This window comes from Eptatretus burgeri, chromosome 7 (assembly GCF_056783735.1).
Source record: "Eptatretus burgeri isolate ZD-2024b chromosome 7, Ebu_testis_v1, whole genome shotgun sequence".
NCBI lineage: Eukaryota > Metazoa > Chordata > Myxini > Myxiniformes > Myxinidae > Eptatretus > Eptatretus burgeri.
Genome location: NC_140967.1, coordinates 64249936 through 64271921, shown reverse-complemented (window position 1 = coordinate 64271921; position 21986 = coordinate 64249936). Strand labels below are relative to the sequence as shown.

The window sequence follows — 21986 nt, the reverse complement described above, 5'->3', positions numbered from 1 at the left end:
GATTTAAACAACCCCAGCTATTAGATCTTCGCAACGCACTCCCTTGTTGTCCCGCTAAACCAGGCGTCGGCAACCTAAACCAGGCCGCGGGCCACTGGGCCACGTTCGGGCCACCTCGTGGGCCGCATCCCCCTCCCAACCCGAAAAAAATAACAAACACCTAAAATCAATGGTAATAAATGTAATTGTTAATTGAACCTTAAGACTTGCAGTAATCACAATGTGAAACAATGTGAAGGCTGGTGATTCTTTGATGCAGACAGAGAGTCAATGTCCGGCTTGATGGAGGAGGAGGCCAGGAGGAGGATGTCTTGAAGATGAGCGTCTGTAAGCTGTGCTCTCATCTTGTTCTTCATCATCTTCATGCGACTGGACAGCTGCTCGCAAGAGTATGTGGACCCGAACAATGAAGCTAAGCACAGGGCCTCCCTAACAAGAGCCGGGAAAGCACGGGAGGCTGAGAGCGAGTGCCAGAGCTTCATTGGTGACAAAAGAGCAAACTTTGCGCTGTGGCTCTCTAAGCACTGGAGCTCAATGAGCTCCAGCTGAAGGTCATCAGGCACATCCACAGAATCCACATCAAAGGGAGCGGAGAATAGCTTGAACTCTTTCTCACAGGCGCGCACATCTTTGAAGCGTCTCTCGAACTCGCCTAGCAGCTCAGATAGGGCAGCGGAGTAGACGACGGCAGGCAGTGGGGGTCGGGCGCAGCTCAGCCAATTGGGCGAAGTGAGTGAATTTGTTCTGGTTGAGCTGATGCTCCCACAGGCGAAGTTTGCATTCGAATGCCTTCACAAAGGCGAGGAGGTCAGGTACCAAGACATCTTTACCCTGCAGATGGATCTTCAGCTCGTTTAGATGTCTAGTAATGTCCACCAGGAACCCGAGGTCACACCCATGCGGGATCCTCGAACTGAAGGACAGGATTGCCCTTCTCCCGCAGGAAAGACGCCAGCTCATCCCTCAGGCTGAAGACTCTCTCCAACATCTTTCCTCGGCTGAGCCAACGGACCTCGCAGAAGTAGATCAGGTCGCCGAACTCTGCCTCAGCGTCAGCCAGGAGATCGCGGAACTGTCTGTGGTTGAGAGCACGTGCGCAAACAAAGTTCACCGCCCTGACGACGACAGTCATGACCTCCGTAATGGTCACAGACTTGGCGCACAGAGCCTCCTGGTGCACCAGACAGTGAAAGCGCTTCACATCCTGCTGGTGTCCAAGGCTGCGCAGGTACTTCACAAGAAGCGCCGCAAAGCCTTTCTTGTCCCCGACCATGGTGGGCGCTCCGTCGGTCGTGATGCCGCACATGCGAGAGAGGTTGAAGTCAGCCTCCTTCAGCCAGTCTGTGACTGCCTTGCACACGTCGGCGCCAGTGGTGCTACCGCTGAGTGGGATGAGTCGGATGAACTCCTCAAAGATGACAAAGTCGTCCCTGCCACCGCGGAAGAAGATGGCAAGCTGAGCCGTGTCCTTGATATCAGTCGACTCGTCCAAGGCGATGGAGAAGAAGCGAGCGGACTGACACGTCCTTCAGGGTGCCCCGGACATCGGCGGCCATCTCCTCTATGCGGCGGGTCAAGCTCCTGGCAGACAGGCTGATGGCTGCAAACTCTCTCGACTTGTCAGGACACACGTCCTCAACCACGGCCATCATGCACTCCTTGAGGAATTCACCTTCGGTAAACGGTTTGAGGTTGGTGGCCACAAGGTGTGCAACACGGTAGCTGGCCCGAGTGTTGCTTTGAGCAGCCGCTTGCGTCGAAGAGACGCTCCTCTTCATGAAGGCACTCTGCTTCTTAAGCTGGTCACTCAGACGCCCGAACTCTGCCTTCTTCTTGTCGTCAGGCAACGCAGCTTGCTTAGGGTGCACCGAAGTGAAGTAACGCTTCACGTTGCACACCTTCATGACGGCGATGGTCTCGTGGCAGATGATACACAAAGCCTTTCCCTTGCGCTCGACGAAGAAGAACGCTTCCCATTCCTTTTTGAAGGAGCGGTTCTCGTCTCACAGCTTCCTCTTCTTCATAGTGAGGGTACCTTCAGCCATCTGAAACAACAACAAAAAATATTTAAGACCAAGTTAAGTGGACTAGAAGCGAAAATAATTTATTGTGACGTACAGAGACTGTGATATATGTGGAAGAATCATATGTCCACATTTGTTAAATTTGCCGTCGGTTCAGAAAAATGTTTCGCGGGCCGCACCTAATGGAAATCCGGACAAGGCGCCGCGGGCCGCACGGGAGGAGCTCGCGGGCCACATTTGGCCCGCGGGCCGCTGGTTGCCGACCTCGGTGCTAAACAAAAGGAAGGGGGACTATCTCCACATATAATAATGGAATAACTGTCTTGGGACACCTATCTGTTGTATGCATGCGGTTCCGAGAACCACAACTATATATATATATATATATATATATATATATATATATATATATATATATATATATATATATATATATATATATATATATATATATATATATATATATATATATATACACACACACACACACACACACACACACACACACACACACACACGTTTCTGCAAAACCACATACCTCGAAGGCAATGGCACCCAAAATACAGTGATCCCCAGGCAGTTATTTCATTTGTCTTCGTGCAGTTCGTCCTCCCCTCATGTCTAGTGGGTTAACGGGACGAAGTGTGTTGCATGGGTGTCGTCGTTAGGTCTAATAACTATCTCTGATTCATGATTCTGATTCCTACCCTAACCCAGTCCTTTTAGCCAAAGTACATAACAAGCATGCAAGCACACATCATTCAATAGGCAATTGAGAAGAAGCACAACACGATTCCTCACGTGGCACGGATCCACCACACCACTCCACTACACACTATACCACCCGCGCATCGTGCGCCGTTATTATTCCCGCGCTTTCGAAGAAAAGCGGGAATATTGTGTCTCCGCTGTCCGTCCGTACGTCAGTCTGTCTTACCCTGTAACTCCTACACCGTTTGAAATAGGAACTTGAAACTTTGGGACATAGTAGATATATGTATGGGGAAGTGCACAACACTGTCGGATTTTTGATATGACCCCAAGGGGCTGGGCCAGAGGGGGTGGGGTCATGGGGGCTGATTTTTTTAAAGTGTATTTACTATTGTACATGATAAATTCTTTTATAAAGAACTGACAAACAGACACAGGTTTTGACAACAGTCAAAGTGACAGTCACAGGTTTTACTGTATTTATCTAATTGATTATGAATAATAATAATTAATATTATACACAGTTCATTCCTATGATTAAATTGATGCACAGTTCTATATTGCTGGACAGTGTTAAATTAATGTTTCATGAAACGTTGACATGCTTGCAATGACTTCGGATTTAGTAAACATGGTAAGTCTTTGGTCATAAAGCACATCAAATAGAAAAGAATAGTCAATCCATTTTGCAAGATAAAATTTCACCTAGCGTCAATGGGACAAAGCAGTGCGCGCTGGAATATACGATGGTGTGCCATCGACAACGTAGTTCTAGTTTAATTCAAATCTGCATGCCAATTCCCAACCGGCACCTAATCTTACCTTCGCACCTCGCTCACCAAACTCCTCCCGCACACAGGAAAAATATTCCCGCACCCCCTCGTACCTCTGCATCACTGCAATTCGCCACTTTATTTTGAGGAGCACAGCACGACGTCGGATTGTCATCAGCATCACGCGATGCTTGACCATGCAACAGATGTTAATAGCTCGACCGCATCTCACCGGGGACATCCCGGGTGAGCATCCGGAATTGATACTATCCTCATCCAATTGCAAGAGCAGGGGCAACAAGGAGGGGTTGCGAGAAGGGCGATCTGGGGGTTTGATTTGGGTCCTGGGTATGCATTTTGGCTCATGAGGGGCACCGTGGGTGACTGGGAAAGTCCGCTGTCATCCGACATTCAGCATGCACTCGGAGCACGATCAGGACTGGGGTGCCGGCTTGGGAGCATGGCCTATGTTAAGTCAGGAGCTCCGACCCATGCCAAAGCTGGTATGCAACTGAGACGGTTTCCCGTACCGGAGCCTGGCAGGGTGTGGCTAGGGCCGCTGTGGCCCAATAGAGGAGCAGGATTCGGGCCACAACACGTCGCTTTCTGGTCATCACCCTACCCTGCGCCCGGGGCTTATAAAAGGGGGAGCGCTGAGCCGTTAGTCTCTTCGCTCGCCTCTTTCCTCTTCGCTTTGCTTCCTGTCTCGCTATTGGTGTGAGATTGCCAGAACGTGCTTCTTCTTCTTCGAGAACCGGATCCGGGGCGACTGCCATCTTTCGAGACTGCCTGCCATGCTTTCGACGACCCGGCACCCCCGCGCAGCCAGACTGACCAGTGCGGAGCGCATGTTGCCATGAGCCCCGGCAAAGTAATTAAACAGAAGATAACGTGCAATATCACCCTTTCAGGCATAGAACTAATGAGCTCTGAAATTTTCTTGTGTGGGATTTCTACCCAGGCTTCATGCAAACGGGTGAGCAATTATGCCCATGATGTTGGTTTCCTGGACTTTTTCTGCACAGCTCGATCCAATATGACCTAGAGGTGTTCAATGGGACTCATCTCAAGAGACTGACTTGGCCATGGAAGTCGCTTGATCCCATTTCTGTCCTGGCATTCTTTGGTCTTTTTTGCAGTGTGGCATGGAGCTCCATCTTCCATGAGCAGAGTATTGCTTTTGATCATCTGACCAGTGGAGAAGACAGGGAGACGTCCATCCTCAAGAATAGAAATTTGTCGTGTTGTTGCCAACGCACTCCACAAGCTCTAACCAACCAGTACTCCAGATTTCTCCCCACACCATTACCGAAAAACTACCGTGTTTGACAGTTTGCTGTAATCGGTTCAAAGAAAACTCTTGACTGGGAAGTCTCCAGACTCATTTGCGTCCACTTTCAGAAAATTGAGGAAATTGGGACTCATCTGAAAAAATGACAGTTTGCCAAAACTCCAAGGGTCCGTTGGCCATCTCGTCAGCCCACTTCTTTCTCCTTTGAATGTTGGTTGATCTCAGAATAGGTTTTCTCCGAGTTGCTCTCCCCTCGTGGCCCAGTTGATGAAGGTACCGCACGGCAGTTCTTGAGCTCACTTGGACCTCCTCTGCAACATCTGTCGCCTTGCAATGGGGAGTTTCCTTAATGGACCGCTTGGCAGCTCGAAGACACCTTTCTAAGGGCCCAGATCGACCAGAACAGGAAGCTGTGAATGCCTTACCTTCGCAAGTGAATTGCACAATTAACTGCTTGACCTTAGAAAGCAAAATTCCAAGGTTCTTAGCTATCTGATGCTGGCTGACTTCACCTTCCAAATGGTCAACAATTCGTCCTCTTTGAACATCGGAAAGTTTGTGTGCTCCCTGAGTTTGAAGCATCACTAATTGTCATACAAGACCCAGGAAGAAATAGAAATAGTTGAATATTAGTCCAAATCACTGAGTAAAACTGCATTACACAGATGTAATGAAGAACAAAATGGAAAGGAGAAAACACAAATGGCAGATTACAAGTGAGTGAGTGCACCTTGCAGAAACTTGGGAGAGACAGCCAAGAAGGCAGAGGGTGCATGACCAAAAAGGAGGTAGTATAATTCTGGTATTTTGACACCATTAGTGAGGTTTAGTTCCATTTGTGTGTACAAGTTTGCGTGCTCTGTTTTGCCGATGTGTGTCTGTCGACCTGTTATGTCTGTGAAACACATATACCAACCACAGTGATTTCCAGTCTTGTGAATATCAGCAAGGACATCTGGTGCAATTACAAGGTCCAAATTTAATTCTTTGATAGCATTTACTGAAATTTAATTCCCTCTCTGGTATCCAAATCCTTCCACTGATGAACATGTGAACACAAACATCCTCCAGCTTGAGTTCGAAAAGGGACTTACTTTGTCTGTGTCTTCATCAAGTACATGCATGCAGCACTCCTTGAGTATTAGGCACGTAGCCTGTAGCTAGCTGTGCATATGCAGACATGCCAAGTACAGGGATTGTGATTGGCTAAGCTTTGTGTTAGGGACTCTAATACGGGAATTACGATTGGTAATTTAAGCCTTATAATTATGTCATAATTCAGCAATATAATCTGCTACTTGGATGGATTTATGGCAACTTAAAAATATATACTATGAAAATGTGTGCATGTTTTGAAGATAGGAACATTGATGCAAATTCTTAGAAACTCTAAATCAATGAAGATGAAGCGAAGTACATCCATGATAGAGACCATGGAAAGAAAGAATTTTGGGGCTCGGCCCATGATGTAGTACCGTATATAGTAAGTTGGGACCTGTTTTGGTGGTAATATGAACATTTATATTGTGCCAGTAACCAACAAGTGATGACGCTCATGGCACGGTACAAACCAAAATTTATCATTAAGCTAAAACATTTAAACATCTTAATCTGCAATTAAATCACACATTCAATATTATCATTTATTTAACTATTTTGAAAAGAGATGGGTCTTAAGTGCACCTTTAAAAGCAGTAAGCAAAGATAAACTATGTATAGTTTGTGGAAGTTTATACCAAAGGTGGGGGCCGGCATGAGAAAAAGATCTATCCCCCCAATAATTGTGTTTGGGGTGTAACAAGTAAATAAGCATCAGATGAGTGAAGACCTCTCGTGGGATTATACTGAACAATTAAACTTATTATAGTATGGGGCAGAACCATGCAAGGAATGAAACACTCACAACAACAACTTGACTATTTTATCACCCACTAGGAGCCAACACAGTGTTTTGAGTGTGGGTGTGTTATGGGTTCTACGAGAAGTTTCTCTGTTGCTGAACGGCTTAGATATTTACTAATTAAACCTAAGTTTCGCAATTGGTATCTCGGTGATTTAAAAATGCTGGTAACATTTGACCTTGACATGGATGAGTCCTCGATAAGAGCGAGGTTCCTTCAAGCATTTGTGATCACTGAGTCTTCTGTTTATATTAAACACATGTATCTTAGCTCGTTGCAATTTTGAACCAAAAAAGATAAGTTCAGATTTGTTGTCAAATTTGAGTGAATTTGAACTCGTCCAAATTCTCACATCCTGCTTGCAGGCTTCAGGTCTGCAAAGTGTATTTACCACATCATTCTGGTCAGGGGCAAAAGATACATAAAGCTGAACATCATCAGCATAGCTGTGATGGTTGATATTGTGACGTTGTAGCACGTGTTTTAGTCCATTCAGATATACAATATTGCAAACAGCAACGGTCAACCGAGAGATCCTTGAGGGACCTCGCAACTTAACAAGACTGTCAGATTGCTCATGGTTTACACACACCAACTGCTGATGCTCACACAAGTAAGATTTGAACCAATCCAGGGCACGATCGCGAATGCCAAGTGATGACAATACATTTACAACTATACCATGGTCGACAATGTCAAACGCTGCTGATAGGTCGAATAACACCACAACTGTGACCTTTTCAACATTATCTTAATCAGGATGTCAGATAAATTGACAAGAAGTCCCAACACTATGGTTTATATGATGGGCAGACTGACGATTGTCAAGTGGATCATTTTCCTGAAGGTGTGCTGACGATCTCAAGAAGGCAACACGTTCACGAACTTTAGACAAGTAAGGAAGGTTAAAGATTGTGCAATAGGTTTGGAGAGATTCTGGATGAAGTGATTGCTTCTTTAGCAGCAGGTGACATCAGCCAACCTGTCCATGTACTTTTGTGTACGTGAAATTTCAGAAAACTGTTCTTGAAGTTAATAAGTTGTACGTTTCATTTCCCCCATTTTCCCAACCTCTTTCTGCTTCCACAGCGTCGCACCTCCTTCCTAATTCCCTAGCGTCCCGTCCCATCCCCTTCCTGATTATGTGTTTCATTTTAATGTACATCATAAATATACAAGTAAATTATTAAAATCTACTTTCTGTTCCACATTGAATGGTTTGGTTCTATGTGTAAACCATTTAAACATAAGCTGAGGTTACTGATCAGTCTTGTTTACATATGTTCAAGTAGATACACTAGATATGAGGAGTAAATTTAACAAATTTATTTTTGCTTGGAACAATGCAAAAAATGTCCACTTCATGAAGTTGACAAATAAAAACTAGTTGAGCAACTTTTCAGAAACTACATTGCAATAAATGGTAACTTGTACTCAAAGGTTTTTAAGTGAATGTTGGATTTTACACAAGTTGAAATAATACTGTTGCGAATTTGGAAGCTTACTGCACACAACAGCCAGGTCCTGTAGATCAGCTATATCGGTAAGTATGTGTTTCTAGTTAGAGTCCCGTCCTATGTTTAATGGGTGATTAATTGTACGTGCGCTGAGAGTTATTTTATAGTTAGGATTTTTACATTTGAAACTTCACAACGACACCTGCCTTCCACCATCCTCCACCGCACCATTGCACGCGTGCGTGTCAGCACGTACGTTGGCGGAGTCAAATGTGCCAGGCGGGATTTCTTTGGACATTGGCGTCTTGGATTTCATTCCAAATACGGGCATGGTGCCCCTCTCAGCCAATCGGAGGGGTGCGAGCATGTCTGCCGCCTCTCGGCCAATGGGGAGCCAACGCAACATATTGCTGTTCGACTTCCTGGTCGAGGGGTGGAGACATGAGCACCTCCCCCCAATTTGAGGGGAGGGCCGGGAGATCAATCTCGGACGGCCGGGAGATCGCCCGACACGCCTGTCCAATGAGGAGGGGGATGACACAAGACGGATCCCTCCCACCTGTCAAAAAGGAGGGATATAATTGTGTGGGGCGACCCGCTGAGAGAGTCTTCCCGCCGTAAATCTCCTGCCTGCTTAGAGGAGTTGCTTTGCCTGCCTCGTTGCCTGTTTTGCCGGTGGAGCGTGCCAGCGCCCGACGCTACCCTCCGTACCTGGTGCTTGGAGCGGCATCGTGTTGCGGGTTTGAGTCCCGCCGGGCCAGATTGTCAAGAACTGCATGAAGCGGGAAGGTCCAAGCCAGGCTCTTACCTCCAGCTCACCTTCCCTCCGAGCTGGGGGTATCAATAAAGGCCGCGGCCACCATTTCTTTTTGGGGGGTGTGTGTCTGTGTGGGGGCCCGTCTTTTAAGTAGAAACATTTAAGTGCTGTGTGTGTAAATTGCATTCCTTTTATTCAGTTAACTCTGCCTTCTTGCGTGCTTCCCTGCCCCATTATAAATAAATATCCCTTTTGTTAAATGTTCCAGCTCGTTTCTGTGTTTTTCATTGGCTTGGCACGGTGTGTGTTGAGAAATAGCGAGGCAGTAAATTGTTCATTTGGACCGACAGGCCTTGGTAACCTCCGCTCGGGTTACACACCGTTCGGGCACGGTAACGGCTCGTTCCGCTCGAGGTCCGTCGAGGGTGTGAATTCCCCGGTAGCTTTGCCGCATGAGTAATTAGGTATATTGAAGTTTGGCAATTGACCCTATCCCACATGGTCGAATTATATATTGGCGATTCATGGTCCAGTAAGGGGCCCGTGCCTTTCGGACTTATCCGAGAGTCACGACCTAAATTATGTGTGTTCGGTGGAGCTGACTCTACTGCTCTCTGTCGCGGTCGTGCTCTCCACCGATACCCGGCCCCGCAACAATACCACAGTGATTTGAGAGTTGCTTGAGACAAGGCTCAAGTGACTTGTTGACATATCTGTTGATTAGTCTTAATATGTTTAATCGGTATAATCTTTGCGGGGGTGTGGCTGTGCTGCTGATGCAGTACCCTTTGTAGGTTAGAGCAGGAATTTGAAATTTGACCTGGGTGCCGGCGATAGCTCGCCGGTTCAAGAAGGACACCATGGAATTTTTTTATCATCCAGCAACTAATGTTGGTGGACAGGATGCCAGTTTAATGTGATTCCAAGGGATGGCACTCTCATTGATTTCCTGATGTCAATTTATCGCTGGGCCGAGATTCGAACCTAGTCTTGGAGGGGAGTGTGCATACCTCTAGGCCATCCTGCCAGCCCCGAGGAAAAGCAATGCAGTTAAGAAAAGCACTGTTGTTTTTCATTCCGTGCCGTGTTCAGTCAGAGGTCGTGGAATTTACCTCAAATCATTTGTCAAACACTTCAGCACTTGTGATATTTTTATTTTATTTTTTCCTTATTTTTTAAAATTATTTTTATTTTTTAATACAGCATTTAAGAGTTTTACGTAGGAAGACAAAAACGCATCCCACAGTTATTTTACTTTCTCTATTTTTTTTTCTTTTTTTTTTTTTCTCAAAGCTTTTAACACCTGAAAAAAAAGATCCCTTCTTCAGTGCAGAACAGTTGTTTGGAAATAACAACTCAGGACTTGCATGCTTTGTGATTTATTACTTTAGAGTTTTGGTCATCTTTAGAATCGGGATTTTGAGCAGCTATTTATTTTGTGCCAATGTTTGTTTTTTTTTGTTTTTGTTTTTTTTTTCCTTCCTGGCCACAACTCTTTTTGCTGTTGCATCCTAAAGGCTTCATTGAAGCATTTACTTCTCAGTATGTTGTAATTGCCATATTTTTTTTTATTGTTACACCAAGCACAATACATCTTGCAGTTACCATTCTGTTGAATAAAAATGTCATCCTGACGTCCTTGTCAAAATGCTCATAACAAAGCAATATTATGTAGTATTGAAAAAAGCCGAAAATTTTGCTGCTTTAATTTCAACTACGGTAGTCCAGAAAAGAGATCATTTAAGATTCTGCCACCTGTGTTTTATTTATTTATTTATTTAATGAAGGCACAAGGGATGGAAGTTTAATGTGTTGCAACATACATGGTATGTCACTTACTGTAACTGTACATGCTGGGCCAATGCCTCAGAATTGCTAAATAATGATGGGTAGAATCGACTGTGGAGGGCGGGGATGCTGACTTCAACTAATTACCCCACTGTCTCCAATGAAATGTTCTTTTTTACTTACGAAATCTAAAGATTTCGTAAGTATATTGATGCTTTCCGTTTCTGTTTGTTTGTTTGTTTGTTTGTATGTTTGTTTGTTTGTTTGTAGGCACGATAACTCGGGAACAGAAGAAGCTACCAATGTCAAATTACACCACGTGATTCAGGAGGGTGATGGCTAGTGCTGATTAGATTTTGGTCAAAATCGGTCAAAGGTCACAGTGAGGTCAAACATCCAAAAAATGATAACTCGAGAACGGAAGAAGCTACTAATGTCAAATTACACCACGTGATTCAGGAGGGTGATGGCTAGTGCTGATTAGACTTTGGTCAAAATCGGTCAAAGGTCAAGGTCACAGTGAGGTCAAACATAATTCCGTAAATTCACGTGGAGAAATGGAGTATTTTTGCTTCGCTCGACATTACGAGTTCATTTTAACTTCGATTTTAATTTTGTCTTCGGTTTTTGCGATCGCTTCGGACGCTTAAAACTCAGTTGTAGAAATTCTGGTAAAAATCTGATGTTTTGGAGACGTTTTAAGATTGTATAAAAAATATTTCACTCAACGCGTCACGGGTCGTCCCATGATGCAGTGCGCTCGAGCAGACGCGTCGTTGAGTTACGTTAAGGTTTAATTGCGTGGAGAAATGGAGATTTTTGCTTCGCTCGACGTTACGATTTTTGATGGTTTGATACAGAATCATCGTAGAAACTTCTGGTTTGCGTCGCTACCTTCTCTCGAGACAGCTTTTATTAGACAAGGTCAGAGGTCAAGTTGACGATTTCGTAAGTACCAGTCTATGACTGCTTGTTTGTTTGTTTTTGCTTTTAATTTGTTTGGCACCAAGCCCACAAAAGGTTAATCTGGTGCTGAACAATGCCAGGGTATTTATACACAAAGTTGTTGGTGCTTTGAATAACATGCCAAATGAGGTGAAATAAATAAATAAATAAATAGATTTATGTTCAAGAAAGAACTGAATCTTGGTTGAATGAGGTTCTCGATAAATTGACATACAAAGATATCAATGTTTAAAAATTAGTGACATAGTATTATTTTGAGCTTTCCCTTGTATTGAATGAATTAGGCCTCTCCCTGCAGGAAAGGGGAAGGCTTAATCAAATAACTGACCAAATACAGTGTTGGCATATCAGTAGCACCCCAACTAAACAAAAATAGTCATCAGGAGGAACCTGGATAGAATTTGGGTTTTGACTGCTACTCCTCTACCTTCAAACCCATCCAGGCACAGCCAGCTGTTGTGGGGTTTTTCTTCAATTGGTATCACCAATTTTTTAATGGTTCCACAGAGTTTTAGACCCCAAAGTGTATTAAACCACCATTTCGATTTGTTTTTGTTTTTTCTGCCAATGTCAAAGCTGTATCTCAGAGCTGGCTAGGACTTTCGACATTAATTTTGGAATCAATAATGGGAATAAAAAGTATGTTTGGTTGACAGTTTTTTGACCTTGACATTTTTAAGGTCATGACCAAATTAGAAAATTTTGCATTTTATTTACCATAACTCAACTAATTTTTGTTCCATCAAAACAAAACTGCCCTCCATAGATAGCCTCAAGCAAGGCACATTTACGCTTAATTTACATCATACCCCACTGAGGTCAAGGTCAAATTTCGGTCCAGGGGGAAGAAAAAGCACTTTTTTTTGTCATCACTCAATTTTGCTAATGTGGAATCTTAAAGACTGCTTGGCCTTCCAATATGTTCTTTCATCATAATAATCTACCTGCACTGAAGTTGTGCCCCTGATATTTTATTCGTGTCCTTGGCCTACTTTTTTCAGATTGTAACCGAGTTAACAAAAAACACTTTTGATCAGAATTTGAATTATTTTCCTCTGATTTTCATTATATTGAGTTTTATGGAAACATTTTCTTAATTTACACTCTATCCATAAATGTTGAAGGACAAGGTCATATGGTAGTCCAAAAAGAATATGGCCATCATTCATTGGATCAATAATATGTCAGAATCCAATGCTAAACATTCCAATCTGATAAGTGACAGGATGCATGGTTTTGTTGCAGGAAATACTGTGCAAAGTGCAAGCAAGGTGCAAGGAACTCCAGCAAGAGGTGGTCTGTGTGGAGAGGCGACTGTGGCCTGTGCAGAGGCAAAAGGCAGAGGCAAAACTGAGCTGCATGCAAGCTGGGAAAAGGGTCGAAGCGTTATTGTCATCACTTTGTGAGGTCAAGCAAGAAATAGCTGCGACTCAAGACAAACGTGAAGAGTGAGATAAGAACACACACACACACACACACACACACACACACACACACACACACACACACACACACACACACACACACACACACACACACACACACACACACACACACACACACACACACACACACACACACACACACACACACACACACACACACACACACACCAATCCGTAACTTTTACGTTGCATATCACAATGTTTCCCTAGACTCCGATGAAAACAGGAAACCCTTTAGAGCAAAATATTGGAATCTGCACATGAGGGGAAGATATGGGAATATAGTCAGATTTTATTTTTAAATTTTGAGGGACTCAACAGTGTCACATCAAGGTGAGAAAGTAATTTGAGCCATTGACATGGTGACAGTAATATACATAAAATCAGCTCTAATCCTATAACCAGGTCATAATGTTATTATCCTAGCCTTTAACATTCTCTTCCACAGTAAACCTCTCTTCCTCTTTATCAGGAGAATATTAAATCCAGTTCTACATTATTTATGACATTTGTACTTTGTGCTCGCCTTGCAGGTTATTTTAAAGTATCGAATCTTTATTCACTTTGTGGCAAACATATAATCCAGAACACAAACCTTGCCCAACAATGACCTTCCAGCCAAACTAGGATCAAAGGTCTTGTGCAGTTGTAATCCTCAATGCAAACACACATGTAAGAGCATCTTCTCTGTGATCCTAACAAATTAATTGCCTGCCATACTTGTAGGTTTGAGCAGAACCGTGAAATCTGCCAAAGGAAAATGGCTGCTGTTCGAGAAGCGACATCCCAGCACGAAGCAAATGATGAAATATCTCGGCAGCTCACAGCTCTCACAAAGAAGATTAAGGAACTGCGTGATGAGAAGGCCGAGTTGCTCAATGCTTGGCCAAGTGGAGAGGCACCTGGTCCAGGCCAACTTACTCAAATGGAGGTAGTGGCAAAGATAATTTTCCTGACAGGATTTCTCCCTTTTTTGACAAGCTTACTGTTTAGTGGTAAAATACACGATTCATCTGATGTTTGTGCATAATTATGAACAGAGGTAATAAGCTTAAATTTAATGTCCCAAAGTATTTTGACGATGTTGAAGGTGTGTTTTGTGACTTCCACCAGTAAATGCTATACCCCTGGAGAGTTGCATTATCTTTTGGTCCATTCATCATAATGTTGGCATAGGGCATTTGCTGCATACACAGGGGTGGAGTTGGTGTGGCTCCAAAATAAGAAAATTGAAATTATGAAGAAAAGGGATATGAGGCAGAATGATAGGAGTTAGGGGGAATGTGGTTGGAGGTGTTCGAGGGATTTAGTAAAGGGAGGGGATATATATATATATATATATATATATATATATATATATATATATATATATATATATATATATATATATATATATATATATATATTGTTGTGGTTGACCAAATTCGCAAACCACCATTCAGGTCCCTTAGGTGAGATATCTCGGTAAGTATATGTGTAGTTAGGCCCAAACCCGTTGTCTAGAGGGAATAAATGTCATTCATGCGTGCTGCGACTCTTCAGGATAGCCGTTTTTCTTTAACTATCTTTATTTTGGACCAACCGCCATTATTACCACCACCAACCACGTCTCAACATTAATCACAACATCAACCACCCACCACAACGCCGCTTCACCACAACAGCCACGACCTTTACCGTCACACCTCGCAACCGTCGCATCGCCACCGTTCTTGCGCCGCTGGTGGGTACCGGTACTGGACTCGTGCAGGGCGCGCACCGAACAGCGTGTACAAAACATCACGGACTTTCCGCAGAAAAACGGATCAAAAACGACTCACGCCCACTTTTGTTCCGTCCAATCGGTGAGCGAGGGGCGATTTGGCCCCGCCTCCAGGGCGTTGGAGGGCGGTCGCTATATGCAAATTCATGGATCAAAAAGCATTCACGCCCACTTTTTCTCGGGCCAATGGGGAACGAGGTGAAAGGTCGAAGGCAGGGGGTCAGAGGCGAAGCCACGGGGCTTATATAGGCGGCTGCGTTCGTCAGAAAGGGGGTGTGCGTTGGAAAGAGTGAGTTCGGAGTTCAAGAGAGTCGTCGGTGGAGCTGGAAGGAAGTTGCGCGTTGGAACGAGCTGTGCGTTGGAACGAGTTGTCGGCGGAGCTGTGGAGAGGTGGCGGCGGCGAAGACGGACGAGGGGGTGCTCTCGTCGGTGCCGGGAGCTGAAGGCGGGAGGCCGACGGCGCGACCTGGTCGAGGTGGAGACGCTCGTCGCGGGACCCGCGATTTTGTAAAATCCTCCTTCCCCCGAGCATCAGCAACCCCCTCCTGTTTCCCCCCGCGCTGAGATAGTGCGACAAAGGGGGCCCCTTTTCCCACCCCCTACCAGACACTGTCCGCGAGGCCCGCGGAGTTGGGGCACCATCGCCACTTCGCGCCTCATCATCAGACGGGTAGGCCCGACCCGGTCTCGGCCCCAGGCCTGCCTCATCCTTGAGGGTGTTCTTTTTCTTGGTTTTGGGTATGTGTTGTCGGCGCCGTCTGTGAAGTAGAATTGTATAAGTGTTGCCGTGTGCTCGGTAGTCGGATCGCTCTGCATTGTGTCTTCTCTTTTACATTTGCTTTTTGTGTAAAATTGCATTGTGTTTCTTCTTCTTTTCCATGTGCTTTTGGTGGAATTGTATATGTGTGCTTCCCGTGTGCCGCGAAATAAATGTGCTTATTATTGAGCTGTTTTCCCGCTTCGCTTCGTCATTTCTTTCATTGAATCCCCATCTTGCTTCACGTAAAGGGTTGGTCCTGGGCTAAGACGCCCGATAATTAATCGAACCGTCGAGGCCGACGAATAACACCGCTCGGTTATCCCGATAGTACGGAACGGGTCGCTTAAGTGGCCCGTGTCCGAAGTCGACCTGCGGCGAGGTGCGATCGCCCGGTCTCCCCTCCGTGTGGGTGCTTAGGTAGGTCGAATTTGGCGAGCAACCCTATCCCACGCGGGGGCCGATTGGCTCGATCGCGGTGAGACCGAAAGGTCCACCCGTGACTGGTTCCCGGCGTTCGTCCGAGAGGGTCACGACTGGATTGTCCGTCCGGTGGGCGACGTGCCGCGATTCGAGTTACGTGGCCGTCAGCACGCCGGCGGGCGCGAATCCGTAACAATATATATATATATATATATATATATATATATATATATATATATATATATATATATATATATATATATATATATACATATATATATATATATACATATATATATATATATATATATATATATATATATATATATATATATATATATATATATATATATATATATATATATATATATATATATATATGAGCCTGGTGTTGGCTTAATGGTTAGGGTGGTGGGCTTGGGATCCTAGGAGCCTGAGTTCAAATCCCACTTTGCTGTTGAATTAATACCAGGTGGGGTTGACTGCCTGTCATCCTTCCGAGGTCGGCAAAATGAGTGCCAGCTTGCTGGTATCCTGTGTCGGAGTGGCGACCCATCCAGGATTGTGCCCAATAGCCAAGGAGACTGCTAAGGCAGCACCAACACTCTGTAGAGAGTATGATCCCAATGGATGGATGGATTGATGGATAGATAAATATAGAGAGATAGATAGATAGATAAGTCATGGTAGTGGGGTCAATTGGATGGGGTTTAGAAATTCAACCATATTTGCACATGTAATAAATAGATCATCCCTCAAAAAAAATTCCCATTTCAGTTGAAAATTTTTGATTTGTTATTCGGTGGTGAATTGTTATGTTTTCACACCCGTCTCTCTCTGAGCAGGATATCTCAAAAAATTGTTGATGGGTTTGGACGAAACTTGGTGGACAGGTTTGGTATATGACAAGGAAGAATTGATTTGATTTTGATTAAGATTCGGATGTTATAATTATTATTTTTTAAGTGATTCTTCACCATTGAGGGGTCGGGCCAACAACTATGTACATTGTACAGTGTAGCACGATATCTCAAAACGTTGTGAACGGATTCAAACAAAACTTGGTGGACAGGTTGGGTGTGTGACAAGGACGAATTGATTTGATTTTGGTGAAGATCTGGATCCGGATACGAGAATTTTTAGTTTTTTGAAGTGATTCTTAAACTTTGAGAGATGGGTCCAAAAACAATATATAGCATGATATTTCAAAAGGTTGTGGATGGGTTATGACAAAACTGGGTGGATGAGTTGGTAAGGTGACAATAACAAGCCAATTAGATTTTTGGTTCAGGTCCAGATCCAAATCCGGCCTTACCAGTCTACCGTTGCGATACAAAACGGAAAATGTTCAGCCTGGCATAGGTTTGCGCTCGACCGAGTGCCATTCTATCTTTGTTTTATATTTGGATTAGTGTAAATCAAGCTCACTTTTATATATTTTCTGCTGAGCAGTGAAGACCTTTAAACATTGAAATCCACATGAATGGAAATATAAATAGCACTAATATATGTGACAATATTTACCTCCACCACCGAAGAATGACGGAGGTTATGTGTTCACCTCTGTCTGTTTGTTTGTCTGTTTATAAGCGTGATATCTCTAAAAGTTATGGCTAATACTGGGTGTGTGATGAGGCCGAATTGATTTGATTTTGGTGAAAACCTGGATCTGGATATTAGGAGTGTCTCAGTGCTTCTTCACCATTGAGTGATTGAGTCAAAAACGAGTTATAGCACAATATCTCAAACAGTTATGGACAGATTCAGACAAAACTTGGTGGATGAGATCAGTAGCTGACAAGAATAAGCCGATTACATTTTGGTTCAGTTCTGGATGCAGACCCGGCCTATCGGTGAGACACAAAATGTAAACTGTAGAGCCTGGCGTAGGTATGTGCTCGACTGAGTGCTATTATAGTTCCCTACTATTTAATTTATTAGCAGGATGTTAATCCAGATCCTCTTTTCTGCTTGTGTTTGTGAATGCAAGTGAATTCTCCTGTTAATAGTTGATAAATGATCAGAAAGAAAGGCCACTCACTGCCAATACCTTTGCCGATATTGAGAGCCACACTTAATGTCGCAACCCAGATCCCTCGTAAGGTTCAGGTCCCTATATATTTCTTGTAGACCCAAAGGGTGTCTAAAACAAACCCCTTAATGACGAATCTTGATGGATAAAAATAATTGTATAAGAAATTAGATATACAATCCTTTATTTTACTTTTTTATTCATCCATGGTTTTATTATTACTATTATTTTTATTATTATTATTTTTTTATAATCAACATGAAAATTAATTATTTTCGCTCTTAAAAAGTCAAGATTAACATTTGCATATGAAGCTATTAGGTTCTTAAATGTCGGATTATAATGTTTAACAAACTGAACATACCCCTTATCTACCCATCACTATTTTGTGTTTCTTTAAAATTGAGTTTTATAAGATTATTTAGTATAAAGATCGTTTGCTGTGGATACTTTTTGATGAATGTTGCCTCATAGAATGACACCACTGCTTTGAAAGCACAGTTGGAGCAATTGCAGATTGAGAAAGTTGCCAAATTGATGGCTATCAGCTTGGAAAGAAAACAGCAAGAACAGATCAAGAAGGACATTGTGGTATGTTGAGTAATCACTGAGAAGGAAAGAAAGGCAATTTGTTAATATCACTGAAGGTTTACGGTTTTTTTTTTTTCGTTGTTTTTTTTTAACCTGTCATGAGCATCATTAAAAAAGTGAAGCAAATAGATCTGTAACAGTATAGAAAACACAACCATAACTATTTGTTATGATGCAATTTTAAGATAAAAACAAAAGGGTAGGATCTCAAGGTTGATGGAAGGTGGTTATGTCAATAAAAAAGGTAGAAGAGTCTGCAGTATGTTAGATAACTGCCTACAAAGAGACTGCATTTTCAAAAAGTATTGGGACAATTCTTTTTTGGGCACCAAAGATTGGCATTGAGCCCCCCTTGCTCTTCCTGATTGTCATGGATGTTCTCGCTGAGCAAGTGAGACAGGACGTGCCATGGTCAATGGTGTTTGCAGATTACATTGAGCTATGTGGTGGGGATGATAATAATCACTGAATATCTTGAGAAATGGAGAAAAGCACTGGAAGATGGGTGTATGAAGATCAGTTTACCAAAGACTCAATATATGGATTGTCAGTTTGGGCCTAGGAAAGAGGATTGGGTTGGAAGTGTAAAGATTATGGGTGAAGACCTGGAGAAAGTGAGTTGCTTCAAGTGTATGGGGTCAATGGTGACAGAAGATGTAAATATGGAAATGGAAATTAGCAATGGATTAGTTCTGTTTGGAAAAATTGGAGGATGTGCAGTGGAGTGTTGTGTGATTGAAAAGTACTGCTGAAACTGAAAGGAGGAATTTACAAGATAGTTTTGAGACCTGTCAACGAGGATAGGTCTCCACAGATCTCCTCATGTCTCTGTTACCCCACTATTTGTTTGTTTTTGTCTTTCCCTCTCCCACCCCTCTTACCTCCTGCTCCCCTTGTTGTGCGTTTCTGTGTTAGCCCTCATACGAACCTCGACAGTGTGTACAAAAAAAAACAAACAGCTTTGATGTTGCTCAAATGTCCACACTGTATAACAGTGTAAGAGGAACTGGATTTAAATGAGATGCTGATGCTGATGCTGAGATGGATGTGTGGAGTGACAAAGGACAACATTAAGAACCAGTCTATCAGGGGATCAGTGAAGATTGTGGACGCATCAAAGAAAGTAGCCGAGAAGAGATTGAATTGGTTTGGTCATGTGGTGATGGAGATGGGATGGTCAGGAAGAAGAACAAGAAGAGGAAGGGTATGGTGGTGAGTGATTTAGAAGTTGTGGGATTGGAAAAAGAATGGGTGATTAACAGGAGGTGATGGAGAAGGGTGATTGATCATCATTGTAGTGGCCCCATGTAAAAATGGGAAAATCCAAAAGAATAAGAATAAGAGAAGATTGGGATGCAATCCTTCAAACCTTTGTGGAGCATATTCCTCCCACAATGCAAAGCACAATTTGCTTTGTTTAAGTGTGATTGTGACATTTTGGACAATGCTGCATTACCTGCTTTGATACAATACTACGGTGAGGGCCAATCTGTAGACCAACATGACTGCACCCTGTAATACTGTTTTGTTTTTTTTTGTGATCAAGCACAACAATTTGAAAATGCAGTTGCCAGTTCAGAGCCCTAAATTAAACTCAAATTAACTAATATTTTTTGCATTTGTTGAAATGCTTCTTTAGAGCCATTCAACAAGTTATCACTGAATGTGCATTTCTTTTGAAGGAGGAATGTTGAACATGTTGCACCACCTGTATTTTGCCAAAATTTGGCATAAATTTCTGGTGACAGTGATAACTTATTATAAATGCAAAAAATTGATTAATTCATAATTGCTTATTTATGAACTGCAGTCCCGCTACTTTGGGTAATGTTGTGCAGCTTAATTGTTTTTTACAGGTGAGAGTTAAGTGGGTGGATTGTGTGAACGTGATCGGCGGGTTGTATCCAGGTGGAGCACAAGCGCTGTGAAGCGGTGCTTCGGAGGCTGCGGAGGCAAGTGGCTGAAGCTCGTTCACACTACCTGCAACATATCGGCCAAGAGGGGGCGCAAGCGGCGCAGTCTGCAAACCTCTCTTGGTGGTAGATCATTGGCCATCGTGATCTCCACATTTCAAGTGTGCTAATTGCTGTCTGATATTGCATAGTTTCTTATAATTGTTTCCTTCCTGCCAGAATTAATTTCGGTGATGACCAGATTGGGTAGAATTGAGACTGCAATGTTCAACATCTGAATAACATCAGGAAACTTATTTATTCCACAAGCTAATTACATGAATGTAAGAAAACGCTTAACATCTAAATTTACATAGATTGCCTACATTTAACCTTATTTGGTTTGGAAAATGTGCAATTTCCTTACCTTGTTCATTTGGCGGTAAATATTGTCATGGTTATTTTCCACCCCAAAGTATATGTCTGCGTATCATTTGTTCTGTTCAAAGTCCCTGTTTATGAATTTTCTGAGATGCCAATGGGCCAGAGAACCTGGACATTATATTGGTGGCATCTCAAGGCCATATGAATGTGACCACAACAGTCGGACTTGAATACACGAAATTAAATTACTGCCGAGGCAGAAGAGAATTTTAGGTAGACAGCTGAGAAGTATTGTTTCATTAGAACTGGACAGAGCTATTCATTCAATTGTTAGCCACTTAGTAAAAAGATGTGGAAACTTATTGTATGAGATTTATTTATTACGTATGCATTTATGATGGGCTTTTTCATCCCCTACCCCATGTGGGAGAGACTTACCTCTTCTCTTTTCTTGCATTTCCTCCTAGAGTTACTGTGGTGAGGCAGTTGCATTCAAGTAGCTTGCTTCCTCTTCACAGTAGGCTAACATGATTGAGGGTAAATGTAGGTTACTCCATAAGGTTCCCAACAATTGTGTCCATTCTTTGGCAAGTTAAAATAAATAAATAAAAGTGTCCCATGGCTGAATTCTCCAACCAGTCTCCTTCCTCAAAATCCTGGTAACACTTTATAAAGTCGTCCTCTCGTGTATGATTCTCAGCCTTACCTCAAAAGTCCTCAACGCAAACTGCTCGGAAGAAGGTAGAATGTCTCAACTCAGTTTTTGCTGCCAAATCTCATGCACCTAACCCATCAAACTCTGTCTCTGCCATACCCACTCCCTATTGGATTGTATATTGTTGCGGAAATGGCCCTTAGTGCGTTATTAAATATAGGATAAGCCCAGATCCCCCATTAAATGCATGTTTAGCCAGGTTGTTCGGTAAAAGGACGTTACATGTGTCGGGAGATGTAAGAGGCTGTTTATTGTTCGTGCGGTGGTGGTGTACCGAGAGGTTCTTCTTCTTTCCTCTCTCCGGACGAGGCCCCGCC

General features: G+C 43.2%; 1 protein-coding gene across 3 annotated transcripts in view; it reads left to right on the top strand.

Annotated features, from left to right (window-relative positions):
* Positions 1-21576, top strand: part of CCDC122 (coiled-coil domain containing 122) — a 38316-nt gene extending 16740 nt beyond the window's left edge. For 2 of the 3 annotated variants that reach the window (XM_085888829.1, XM_085888828.1), the window contains exons 3-6: positions 12914-13116; positions 13840-14044; positions 18562-18678; positions 20587-21576. In XM_085888829.1, the coding sequence (XP_085744955.1) occupies positions 12914-13116; positions 13840-14044; positions 18562-18678; positions 20587-20721 (660 nt within the window). In that variant the 3' untranslated portion in view covers positions 20722-21576. Of the gene's footprint in view, positions 1-12913; positions 13117-13839; positions 14045-18561; positions 18679-20534 lie in introns of all 3 variants that reach the window. The other variant, XM_085888830.1, reaches the window with a different exon arrangement.
* The last annotated feature ends 410 nt before the right edge of the window (positions 21577-21986 follow it).